The 12,832-nt window shown below is 46.4% G+C and overlaps 1 protein-coding gene across 6 annotated transcripts in view; it reads left to right on the forward strand.

The window, feature by feature from the left end:
• Positions 1-11,003, forward strand: part of WIPF2 (WAS/WASL interacting protein family member 2) — a 63,382-nt gene extending 52,379 nt beyond the window's left edge. For all 6 annotated transcript variants that reach the window (XM_003778858.5, XM_024234968.3, XM_054546637.2 and 3 more), the window contains 3 exons: positions 726-935; positions 3,985-4,086; positions 5,087-11,003. In XM_003778858.5, coding sequence (XP_003778906.2) covers positions 726-935; positions 3,985-4,086; positions 5,087-5,127 — 353 coding nt within the window. In that variant the 3' untranslated portion in view covers positions 5,128-11,003. The remainder of the gene's footprint in view (positions 1-725; positions 936-3,984; positions 4,087-5,086) is intronic.
• The last annotated feature ends 1,829 nt before the right edge of the window (positions 11,004-12,832 follow it).

Below are 12,832 nucleotides of genomic sequence, written 5' to 3' on the forward strand. Positions count from 1 at the left end.
CTCTCTGTTGCCCAGGCTGGAGTGCAGTGGCACAATCTGGGCTCACTGCAACCTCCACCTCCCAGGTTCAAGTGATTCTTGTGCCTCAGCCTCCTGAGGAGCTGGGACTACAGGCACACGCCACTACACTGGGCTAATTTTTTGTATTTTTAGTAGAGATGGGGTTTCATCATGTTGCCCAGGCTGGTCTCCAACTGCTGAGCTCAGGCAATCCTCCCGCCTCAGCCTCCCAAAGTGCTAGGATTATAGACATGAGCCATCACACCCAGCCACGGTTTGAGACTTTATGATTTAGGCAGTGCAAAGCCTTTGAAAAAACGGGATCAAGTTTTTAGGGAGGTTGGTGAGCTGGTGTTATGCAAAATGAATTTGGAGGGGTAAGAGACGAAGCAAGGAGAACATTCGGAAGGCTTTTGCAGTAGAACAGGCTAAATATAAGGAAGACCTGAATTAGAATTGTGGAGGAAGGCATGGAAAAGCAGAAAAAAAATCAAGAACAGATAGGGTTCTTGACTGACTGGTAGGAAATGTAGAAAGGCCATACATTTATTCTGAATGTTGGTATCTGGAAGAATGGTGATGCTGTTCAAGTAATAAGGACAAAGGGGAACCAGGCACTGTGAGCCTCTGTGGGGTGTGTTACTCTTTTAGCTCATGTGTTTCGAGTCATTCTACCCCTTGCCGTCTCCACATCCAAACCTAAGTACTTTGGATTTTAATTGCAGCTCCTCCACCCCCACCACCTGTGATCCGAAATGGTGCCAGGGATGCTCCCCCTCCCCCACCACCGTACCGAATGCATGGGTCAGAACCCCCGAGCCGAGGAAAGCCCCCACCTCCCCCCTCAAGGACGCCAGCTGGGCCACCCCCTCCTCCGCCGCCGCCCCTGAGGAATGGCCACAGAGATTCTATCACCACTGTCCGGTCTTTCTTGGGTGAGTAGCTAGCTATCTGTAGTCCCATGGTTCCTGCGGTGACTTCACCCACCCCAGTGCGGTGGCTGCCAGATGACCACCATGGAGTGGGAATGGCCACATGGGATCCTTTGTTCACAGTAGTTCTCCTTCTGACTTCATCCTCAGAGGTATGGGCTGTGTTCATTGACTTCCTTATCTTGATGTGAATTCTAAGCATGGATGCTTTGGAATAGATTGAAGTAAAATCAGCAAGTGTTGTGCTAACTCTAAATCCACTCCAAAGATCAGTTTTTGTAGTTAGCTTTTAGGTCAGAGACTCTGTATCTTCTTTAGGATTATTCAGACAGGACTTACGTATTCTCCTAGGAAGGAGTGTTCCTTTCTAGCTCTTCAAAAACAAAACACTTGATTGTTCTTGGAATTATTATTTTTTAATTATTTTTTATAGAGACTTGGTGTCTCTGTTGCCCAGGCTGCTGTCAAACTCCTGGTCTCAAGCAGTCCTCCAACCTCGGCCTCCCAAAGTGCTGGGATTATACATGTGAGCCATCACACCCAGCCTTTCCTTGGAATTCTTGGAAAAAAAAAAAAAAAAAAAAAAAGTCCCATGACACATTGCCTGGAAAGAAAAAAGAAGAAAGAATGACAAAAAATATTAAAGAAGGATTGGGCGCGATGGCTCGTGCCTGTAATCCCAGCACTTTGGGAGGCCAAGGTGGGAGGATTGCTTTTAGCCCAGGAACTCAAGACCAGCGTGGGCAACATGGTGGAACTTCATCTCTCTAAAAAATACAAAAATTAACTGGGTGTGGTGGCACACGCCTGTGGTTCCAGCTACTCAGGAAGATTGCCTAAGTCCAGGGAGGTTGAGGCTGCAGCAAACCATTGATCACATCACTGCACCCCAGCCTGGGCAACAGAGAGAGACTCTGTCTCAAAAAAAAAAAAAAAGAAAAAAGAAAAAATTGGCTGGGTGCCTGTAATCGCAGCACTTTGGGAGGCCGAGGCAGGCAGATCACCTGAGGTCAGGAGTTTGAGACCAGCCTGGCCAACATAGTGAAACCGCGTCTCTACTAAAAATATAAAAAAATTAGCTGGGCATGGTGGCACGCAGCCATAATCCCAGCTACTCAGAAGGCTGAGGCAGGAGAATCTCTTGAACCCAGGAGGTGGAGGTTGCAGTGAGCCAAGATTGTGCCACTGCACTCCAGCCTGGGTGACAGAGCAAGACTCTGTCTCAAAAAAAAAAAAAAAAAAACCAAAACCCAAAACATTACACACATTAATCCAAAGCCACTAACTAGCAGTGTTATTTTGAGGAAGTCATGTTACTTCTCTGGGCCTCACTTCCCTTATTTGTAAAATTAGGTTGACTAGATCAGAAGTGTATCAGATTAACTTTTCCAAGATTATAAATGTTGGGGGGGCTCTATCTAAGAGATTCTGATTCCTTGGTTCTGGGATGTAACCCTAAGTAAAGGTTGTCCATAGGCTATTGTTAGACCCGTCTGTTGAGGACCCCTGGAAGAAATCTCTGAAACGTCCTGTGCAGCCCTAACACTCTAGATTTTTTTTTGAGATGGCGTCTTGCTTTGTCATCCAGGCTGGAGTTGCAGTAGCACAATCGCGGCTCACTGCAGTCTCAACCTCCCAAGCTCAAGCAATCCTCCCATCTCTCAGCCTTCCAAGTAGCTGGGACCACAGGTGTGCACCACCATGCCTGGCTAATTTTGTATTTTTTTTGTAGAGATGAGGTTTCGCCATGTTGCCCAGACTGGTCTCGAACTCCTGGGCTCAAGCTACCCACCCACCTTGGCTTCCCAAAGTGCTGGGATTACAGGCATGAGCCACCATGCCCAGCTTCTAGATTCTTTAATGGTTGCTGTCCTTACCTACCCCGTCCTCCATGTTCTAGTCTATTCCTAGTAGGTATGCCAGGGTTTTTGCTTTAAAGATATATCCTTACTGTAGAAACCTTTGGGATGTGATCAAGCCGCCGTTACAGAAAATTTGAGCCTTCTGATGGAGGGCCGTAGAAAGTAGGAGTAGAAGCCATGAGATGGCTGTCCCAACTATGTAAGTGAAGGGAACATGGACTGAAAGGGAATTATCTGGTCAAATCTCTCACTAGCCATAGACAAATAGTCCCATTTTAAATTAATTCCTACCAATTTCTGGATTTAGATCAGTTGTTTTCCCGTGGTAACAGTCTGTAAGATGTTATTAAAACCCAGAACTGGCTAGGCCTGGTGGCTCATGCCTGTAATCCCAGCGCTTTGGGAGGCCGAGGCAGGTGGATCACCTGAGGTCAGGAGTTCAAGACCAGCCTGGCCAACGTGGTGAAACCCTGTCTCTACTAAAAATACAAAAATTAGCCAGGTGTGGTGGTGCATGCCTATAATCCCAGGGATGCTGGAGCAGGAGAATCGCTTGAACTTGGGAGGTGGAGGTTGCAGTGAGCCAAGATCATGCCACCGCACCCCAGCCTGGGCAACAGAGTGAGACTCCGTCTCAAAAAAAAAAAAAGAATTATATTTCTTTCTGCTACCATGCAAACAACTGGGCTCCTTTCCTGTTCTATGCCTGACTTGGTGGAAAGGTTTAAAGAATCAGCTCAGGCTAGGCGTGGTGGCTCATACCTGTAATCCCAGCACTTTGGGAAGCCAGGTGGGCAGATTGCCTGAGCTCAGGAGTTTGAGACTAGCCTGGCCAAGATGGCGAAACCCCATCTCTACTAAAAATACAGAAAACTAGCTGGGCGAGGTGGTGGGCACCACTGCACTCCAGCCTGGGTGACAGAGCGAGACCGTCAAAAAAAAAAAAAAAAAGAATGAGCTCAAAGATGCACTACTTAGTACAGAGAGGTTTTGAATACATGCTCTGTGCATGCAAGGCACGTGGGGTGATGCTGCTGCTGTTCTCAGGGTGGTTGGTTTGGTGGGGCAGTAGGTCCTCACAGTACCTCAGAATGCCTGAGAGATTAGTAAGTGGGGAGGGTCGAAGCGATCAGAGGCCTGTGGGAGCATAAGCAAGGGTGATAGGAATTAATATTCTATTCTTTTCGCAGATGATTTTGAGTCCAAGTATTCCTTCCATCCAGTAGAAGACTTTCCTGCTCCAGAAGAATATAAACACTTTCAGAGGATATATCCCAGCAAAACAAACCGAGGTGAGAATAATAATAAAAAGGTTTTTCCATAATTGCATAGAATGTAGAATTTGTGCATTTTCTTAGGTTAAAATTTGCTTCTCGCCGGGCACAGTGGCTCATACCTATAATCCCAGCACTTTGGGCGGCCGAGGTGGGTGGATCACGAGGTCAGGAGTTCGAGACCAGCCTGACCAACATAGTGAAACCCTGTCTCTACTAAAAATACAAAATTAGGCTGGGCGCGGTGGCTCACACCTGTAATCCCAGCATTTTGGGAGGCTGAGGTGGGTGGATCATGAGGTCAGGAGATCAAGACCATCCTAGCTAACACGGTGAAACCCTGTCTCTACTAAAAATACAGAAGATTAGCTGGGCTTGGTGGCACGTGCCTGTAGTCCCAGCTACTTGGGAGGCTGAGGCAGGAGAACTGTTTAAACCCAGGAGGCGGAGGTTGCAGTGAGCCAAGATCACGCTACTGTACTCCAGCCTGGGTGACAGAGGGAGACTCCGTCTCAAAAAAAAAAAAAAAGAAAAAAAATTGCTTCTCATCATCTTCATTGTCTTTTTTCTTTTTGAGATAGGGTCTCCCTATCGTCACCCAGGCTGGAGTGCAGTGGCGCCATCTCGACTCACCCCAAACCTCCGCCTCCCAGGTTCAAGTGATTCTCCTGCCTAAGCCTCCCAAGTATCTAGGATTATAGGCGTGTGCCACCATGCCCGGATTATTTTTGTAATTTTAGTAGAGACTGGGTTTTGCCTGGTTGGCCAGGCTGGTCTGAAACTCCTGATCTCAGGTGATCCGCCCGCCTTGGCCTCCCAAAGTGCTGGGATTACAGGCGTAAGCCACCTTGCCTGGCCTCTCATCTTCATTTTCTTAGGCAAAACAATAATAACACATAGTCCCCAGATTTTAAAGGCTAGCTTAAAGAGCCTATCTCTCATTTTAGGAATGTGTGGGTTGTTCAGATTCTGGTGGGTGACCTGTATGTGTGTGGTTTTTATTTTGTTTTTTTTTCAGCTGCCCGTGGAGCCCCACCTCTGCCACCCATTCTCAGGTGAAGCCTGGCTTGGTCCTGTTCCTCAGGAAAAGGATGGTCCTTCTCTTCTTCTCAGATGGTCCCTTCCATTCCCCTGAAACCTGCATGAGAGCTCCTAACATGTTTCTCCAATGCAATCAACCCTTAGACTCCAAGTGTCCTCCCAGCTCACCTCCATCTATGCATCTCATCTCTGGATTTGGTGATCAGACTCTATATTGACAGTAGGATCTCAAACCCTGCATCCATCCTTCCTCCAGCAAGCCCTGCTAGCCACATGAGGAACAAGTTTCCGTGTCTTCTGCTTTCCTCTTGGGGAAAGGTGCCTTGTTGTGATGAATTAACTCACTGTTAGGGCAGGGTGGAGAATGGTACTCCTTCCTTCTCCTGTCCACTGTGGGGGAAGCTTGGCAGGTATATTTCATCATTTAGGAGGCTGGCATGACCAGGACTTATGGGTGGGAGGGGAGCATTTTTAGTGAAGCAAGAAAGGAGTTTGCCAAGAAGTGATCTGTTTTAAAGGTCATATTTGGAGAAAGGGCAAGGAATTGGGTCTGCTTTATTTTTAGGGGTATTTTGTTTTTGTTCTCACCCAGGGATAAATTGGATATAAACACTAAATACTAATCAGTTGAACTTAACATTTAATAAAAAGAAAGGGTGAAATAAACTGAAGACCGTTTTAGAACTAGTCAGTTCTCTGCAGCAAAGGGACCAGGAGCCATTTGAACCCTCTGGGACCCCTCACCCTACTGCTTCAGGGTGCTAGGCTGAGGGATGTTTTTCCTCCCCCTTACTGCCCGTGCCCTTGAAAGAAAAGTCACTTTTTGTGGAGGGCATCATTCATTCCTGATTCACAAAACCCAAAAATCTCTGGTGGGAGATAGGAAGATAGGGCGTGGGCCTGGGCCTTAACCTCAATCTTGAGTCTGCCTCAGTCTTTTCTGACTGGCCCTGAAGTTGTCAGTGGCTCTTTCTGTCCTTCAGCCCCTGGAAGGTGCTCCAGGATAACAAAGAAGGGCAGGTTGAAGCCCCTCGTGGAAGGAGCTGGCTTTGTGGGGCTGCAAAGGACTTTTAAGTCCTGCCTGTACTGAAGTTCACAGCCCACCTAACTGAGCAGACTCTTCCTGTTCCTTTCTCTACCACCCTTGCCTTCCCAGGACTGCACGGTTTAACACAGCAGAGTACAGAAGGGTGAAGAAGTGAGCAGAGGCTTATGAAGATATTCAGACACTCTTCTATGCCAGGAAGCACAAAGACTTTGTTGAGATTTGCCTCAGTTCAGTAGATCTTCCTTGGCAGCCAGCCATAGGTTGTTTCTTTGTCTTCCAGGTCCTAAAGAGCACAGAGAAAATGGAGGTCCCCAGTCTAGGTAGGAAGCTGATTGGACGAGGACTTCTTTTTTTTTTCTGACAGCAGGATGGGGCTCTTGGGCTCCACACACCAGATGCTTTGGTTTTCTACAACTGTTGCTACGTGTAGAGGCTGCTCAGAGCGTGGCATGAGAGCAAGGAGACCATGGCTACTCTTTGAAATGGTTGGGGAAAATTAGCTTAAAAATTTAATCACACACATCACAGGCTTAAACTGTCTTAGGGACCTTTCCAGTTGATTGGATCACAGGCTAGGGATCTGTGCATGGTGCCAGGTGAAACCCAACTCCCCCCAGTGCTAGGTGAGGGAGGGCTCAACGGGGGTAATGTGTATGGGGTCTGCTGTCCTTTGCCATCCCCTGGACCATATTAACTCTGGGACAGACCATGATTAGGTCTGTCACCAAACTATTCCTAATCATTTTTTATGTATCATTCTTCTTTCTAATCTGTTAGCAGTTATCTCCCAGAAGTATCCCTAGCATCCTGAAGCAAACAGAACTGCCGGGCGCTGTGGCTTACGCCTGTAATCTCAGCAATTTGGGAGGCCAAGGCGGGCGGATCACCTGAGGTCAGAAGTTCGAGACCAGCCTGTCCAACATGGCAAAACCCCGTCTCCACTAAAAACACAAAAATTATCTGGGCGTGGTGGCATGTGCCTGTAGTCCCAGCTACTGGGGAGGCTGAGGCAGGAGAATCGCTTGAACCCAGGAGGTGGAGGTTGCAGTGAGTGGAGATGGCGCCACTGCACTCCAGCCGGGGTGACAGAGTGAAACTCCGTCTCAGAAAACAAACAAACCAAACACAACTGAGAGAGGGGATGCTAGTGGAGGGAAAAGGAGAGAGTACAAGGGTTGATACTGCAGCAGAGTTCCAGGGCAGATACTGACAAGTGACTGAACTTTGACTGTGAAGTCTTCCCATTTATTTTTGAAATGGGAGTCGATGCCTTTTGTACAACGTTATCAAAGTGTTTTTTTTTGTTGTTGTTTTTTTCTCCTTTACTCAGACATAGAGCATCAGAATATCACGAGTAAAGCCAAACCCCAGCTTTTCACTGGGGCTGGTATCTTCCTCTCCATGGCCCACTGCCCCCTCATATTCCCCAGCACTTGGACTGTGTCACATGGGTATTGATTGTATACTTGTTGTCTTGGCCTCATGCAAAAAGGCCTGGGTCTAGATCTAGTCAGATGAGTTTTTTTCAGAGCATGTTGATGATACAACACCTGTTTAAATGTCTTTGCCTTATATGTTATTTGGTCCCGCTGTTAATAATAGATTTATTATCATGTATATTTACTATTGAAGATGGGAATGTGATCTGCATAGTTATCAGTCTATTTTGTATGTTGTAAAAAGCTTCTAATTTAGGTTTAAGGTGGGCTGGCTACAAGAGCACTAAAACTCCTCACCTTTTAAACTGTTCTTTTTATCTGCTTGTGGGAATGTCGTCTCTTTCGTGGAAGATTGGGTGGTCTCATGTTGAGGCTGTTGCCCAGTCCCATTAACTCCCTTGTCCCCCCACAGAAGGAAGAGACATTGCCCAGCTAAGCATCAGAAAGCTGTGTTAAAAGCCCTTGTATGGGTTTGGTTTTGTGATGTTTTTCCCTAATGGGAAAAACTTTATAGTTGTTTCTTACTGCCCTGTCTGGGAAGCAGGGCGGTGGCCTCCAGGTTTTTAAATGAGCTAGATGCCCCTCTTCCCCTTCTCTGGTCACTGAACCTGGACCAAAGCACTTTGATATTCCAGGTGTGATTTTCTCTGTCATGGGATTTGCTCCACTGCAGAGCCCCATCATTTTCACAGCGTAGGCCAACAGAGTGAGAACCTAGGGCTACCCTAGCTGATGGATGTGAGGCTGCTGTCTCCAGGAGCTCGTCCCAGCCCTGCTAACTGGCAGTGGCAAGGATACTCGTCATCGGCCATTGCACTGGGGAACTCCCTCACCCCATGGCTTCCCAACTTGAAACCCAGATTTACCTCCAGGGAGAGGTGAGAAAAAAATTGTAAATAGACTTGCTAAAGAGCAACTCAGGGTAGGGGTGTGTTTTAATTCTCCTGATCACTTGAAATAATCTGTAGGCTGAGTGCTTATGGGGGTGGGGGAGAAGGGTGACTCCAGGGTCCTTCCCTTTTGTGAAGCTCTGGGCATGGAGTGTGGGCATCTTGAGGCCCTATGATGGCACTACACTGAGCTGTCTGCCCTTCCACGAACCCAACCTGCAATCAATTGCAAATCAAATTCTTCACATTCCAGCTATGGTCTTTCTTTCCCCATTGAAACTCAGTCCCTGGCCATGTGGTCAAGGTGGCTTTCTGTGAAGCTACCCTAATTTCGGGAATGGGAGGGGAGAGAGGAGGGCCATTACAATTCTGCCTTCAAGACTCGTCTCTTAAAAACAAAACGAAACAAAACTACAACCACCATCAAAACCACACGCCAAAAAAAAAAAAAAGATAACTTTAACCGAAGGAAGGGTTTGGTTCCATTCAACTCCACATTCATTGTGCCTTTACTTGCGTTAGATTTCTGTGCTTTCTTCCTCTCCCTCTTTGAAGCAATTAAAATCTTCCTTGATAACTGCTGTTTCTTTCTACTCTTGTTTCTGGCAATTTAGTGGGTTCCTTCTCTAGTTGTCTTAAATCTCATTCCACTGGTGGCAAGATGGGGCCTAGCCTTCTTTTCTCATGTCTAATCTTTGTCCTTTCTCATGGTGCCCTCCATGGAAGTCACAGTCAACACTGAATAAATGACTAGAATGACACGTGTGCGTGTGCGCGCGTGTGTGTGTTCATCTGTCTGCATGTGGATCAATTTTTAGAAAATAATTTATTGTATGATTTATTTTGGAGTTATATTCTGATTGCAGTGCTCCCTCTCCCAAATAGCATTGATTTTTTCCCCCCTCTAAAATGTATAATCTGGTCTCAGGTTGGATTCTTTGGTACATTTCTTTCTTCTGGATGCCGTGCAGCTTAATTAAACCTTGCTTAAAAACAAAAAGTGAAAATTGTGTACTCTTGTCTGGAATACCGCCTCAAGTGGTGGCACAGAGAGGGGAGAAAACCTTTGCCTCATAATTTGGGTAAGTGTAGTGGTTTGATTCCAGGTCCCTTGAAAAAGTAGATCTACTGAATTGGGCAGACTCATCTATAGCTTTCTGAGGGTCTTCTCTCCTCCTCTCCAGCTGTATTTTGAAAATTACAGTTCTAGTTGGCCGGGCGCAATGGCTCACGCCTGTAATCCCAGCACTTTGGGAGGCCAAGGCAGGTGGATCATTTGAGGTCAGGAGTTCAAGACCAGCTTGGCCAACATGGTAAAACCCCGTCTCTACTGAAAATACAAAAATTAACCGGTGTCATGGCGCATGCCTGTAGTCCCAGCTACTCGGGAGGCTGAGGCAGGAAAATCACTTGAACCCAGGAGGCGGAGGTTGCACTGAGCTGAAATGATACCACTGCACTCAAAAAAAAAAAAAAAAAAAAAAAAAAAAAATTACAGTTCTAGAGTTCTAGTTACCCTTCTTGGGAGATTCTGATGGTCCTTATTTTATTATTTAATTTCTTTTTTTTTGAGACAGGATCTTGCTGTCGTCCAGGCTGGAGTGCAGTGGTGTGATCATAGCTCACCGCAGCCTCCAACTCTCAAGCTCAAGTGATCCTCCCACCTCAGCCTTCTGTGTAGCTGGGACCACAGGTGTGTACCACTATGCCCCGCTAATTTTGAAAATTTTTTTGTAAAGACAGGGTCTCCCTATGTTGCCCAGACTGGTCTCAAATTCCTGGGCTCAAGTGATTGTCCCACCTCAGCTTCTCAAAGTGCTGGGATTACAGGCATGAGCCACCGCACCCAGCCAGTCCTTATTTTATATTTCCACCTAACTCCCCTTTGCCCACGATTTCAGGGAACCTAGGAGGCTTCCTGGCCTTGTGACCTTTTCCTTGAATCTCTTATAATTCTTTCTCCCTGTGTTGCATGGAAGATTCTCAAATTGAGGCTAAAGAAAAGAAGGGTGGGGACAAAGCATACAGAACGTGTGTATCTGTTTTTATGTGGGTGTTGGCTGTTTTTCGTCACTGCTTTTTAAGCTGAATCTTAGCTGGTTTTCTTGAACTTTGACTTTAGGTGTAAAAATTCAACCAGACATTCTCTCCTTACCGTGGTCAGCTGACATCATAACCACTAAGGCTTAATGAGCTTAACTTGCACTTTCATCACTAGCAAAGGTCTTGAAGTTATTTCTCTTACTGATTCATAATGGGTGTGTGTATGAATCACTCTCACATAATTTAGATATAAAAACCTATGAGGATGAGGGAGGGAGGGGAAAAAAAAAAAAGGACTCCTTTCATTTTCATCCGTACTTCCCAGATGGGCTGAATCTGGTTATTTGACCCATCATTGTTATTAATATGGTTAATAAACTATGTATTTATTGATTGAATTGTTCCTCCTGACTTGAAATAGCCTGCAAATGGAGCTTGCCTAAATGACCTTCGACTTCCTAACCCTATAATTCATTCTGTCTTACTGTGATGGTATTGCTAGTATGTGTGTGTGTGTATGTGTGTCTACACTCACACAAAAGGATGCCAGACAGGTTCTTCCAGTGTGATTTGATTCCTTCTCCATGATACTGTGTATGAGTTAGCAGGTGATAAGGACACTAGTTTTCCTTCCATTACTGAGGCAGAGCTGCTTGCCGTGAATGTACCTCTGAAGTATTTCCCCACCCAGTCTAACCATGAACTAAATGACCCACTGGAAGAAAGCTGCCTGTCTCCAACTTCCTAGTACTCTGCAAAGAGAGGTAAAGGAGCTATGGAAAACGAATTAGAACTAGAAATATGTCAACCTCAGGATTCTGACCGCCGCAGAGGATAACTGGGGAAATGCTTTGCCTCTGACATCACTGGAGCCCAGTCTGGATCATTTTCACGCATAATTGAATTCATTCTCCATTCCTAGGCTTAGGGGTGTGAGACTTAAAGGAGTATATGCTCTCCAGCCACAAGTGTTTATGCAAAGGGTGGATGTCCACTTGGCAAGAATGTACTTTCCATTCCTTCATTCAGCAAGCACTTATTGTACACTTTACTCTGTACCAGGCATCTACAATATGAAGATGAAAAGTCTGTTTTTGCCGGGCGCGGTGGCTCACGCCTGTAATCCCAGCACTTTGGGAGGCTGAGGCAGGTGGATCACCTGAGGTCAAGAGTTTGAGACCAGCCTTACCAATATGGTGAAACCCTGTCTACTGAAATTATGGGCGCCTGTAATCCCAGCTACTCAGGAGGCTGAGGCAGGAGAGTTGCTTGAACCCGGTGGGGTGGAGGTTGCAGTGAGCTGAGATTGCACCACTGCACTCCCGCCTGGGCGACAGAGCGAGACTCCATATAAAAAAAAAAGTCTTTTTTTTTTTTTTCCAACTTGGAAATGGGGTCTCCCTATGTTGTCCAGGCTGTCCTCGAACTGGGCTCAAGGGATCCTCCCACCTCAGCCTCCTGAGTAGCTGGAATTACAGATGCATGCCACTGTGCAAGGCTAAGACATTGTCTTTGACTCCAAGGAACTCAGTTTAGTAGACATCAGGATAGCTACCAGGAGAAACCTATGCAGGGTATTAAAAGGCTTTATGGGAGTTAGCCAGGGAAGATGGATGGTTAGTGGCATTCCAGACAGAGGAAACAGCAAAAACAAAGGCACAGAAGCAAGTAACAATATGATGTGTACGCATCACGTTACTGGAGGATCATTATTAGTGCAAAGGAAGAGCTTCAAGTAGATAACCTTTCAGTCCTGACATTCTGTGATTATTTGCCTGCTTCCACAGTGGTCATTTACACCTGTAGGCTTTTCTTGGGCCACTGCTATGTTTCCTGGTGTTTTCTTTCTTTTCTTTTCTTTTTTTTTTTTGAGAGGGAGTCTCGCTTTGTGGCCCAGGCCAGAGTGCAGTGGCGTGGCATGATCTCCCCTCACTGCAAGCTCCACCTCCCGGGTTCACACCATTCTCCCGCCGCAGCCTCCTAAGTAGCTGGGGCTACAGGCACCCGCCACCATGCCTGGCTAATTTTTTTGTATTTTAGTAGACGGGTTTCACCGTGTTAGCCAGGATGGTCTCGATTTCCTGACCTCGTGATCCACCCGCCTCAGCCTCCCAAAGTGCTGGGATTACAGGTGTGAGCCACTGCACCCAGCCATTTCCTGGTGTTTTCATAGGTTCCAATATGCATGCTAAGTACTCATAGCTTCGTCTGCTGTCTTCTTGTAACCGAGGTAGGTTGTTTACCATAACCACCCCTTACAGCTGGCTGGGCACACGTTACCATTTCAGGTTATTAAGGGCAAT

Source organism: Pongo abelii, chromosome 19 (genome assembly GCF_028885655.2).
Source record: "Pongo abelii isolate AG06213 chromosome 19, NHGRI_mPonAbe1-v2.0_pri, whole genome shotgun sequence".
Taxonomy (NCBI): Eukaryota; Metazoa; Chordata; class Mammalia; order Primates; family Hominidae; genus Pongo; species Pongo abelii.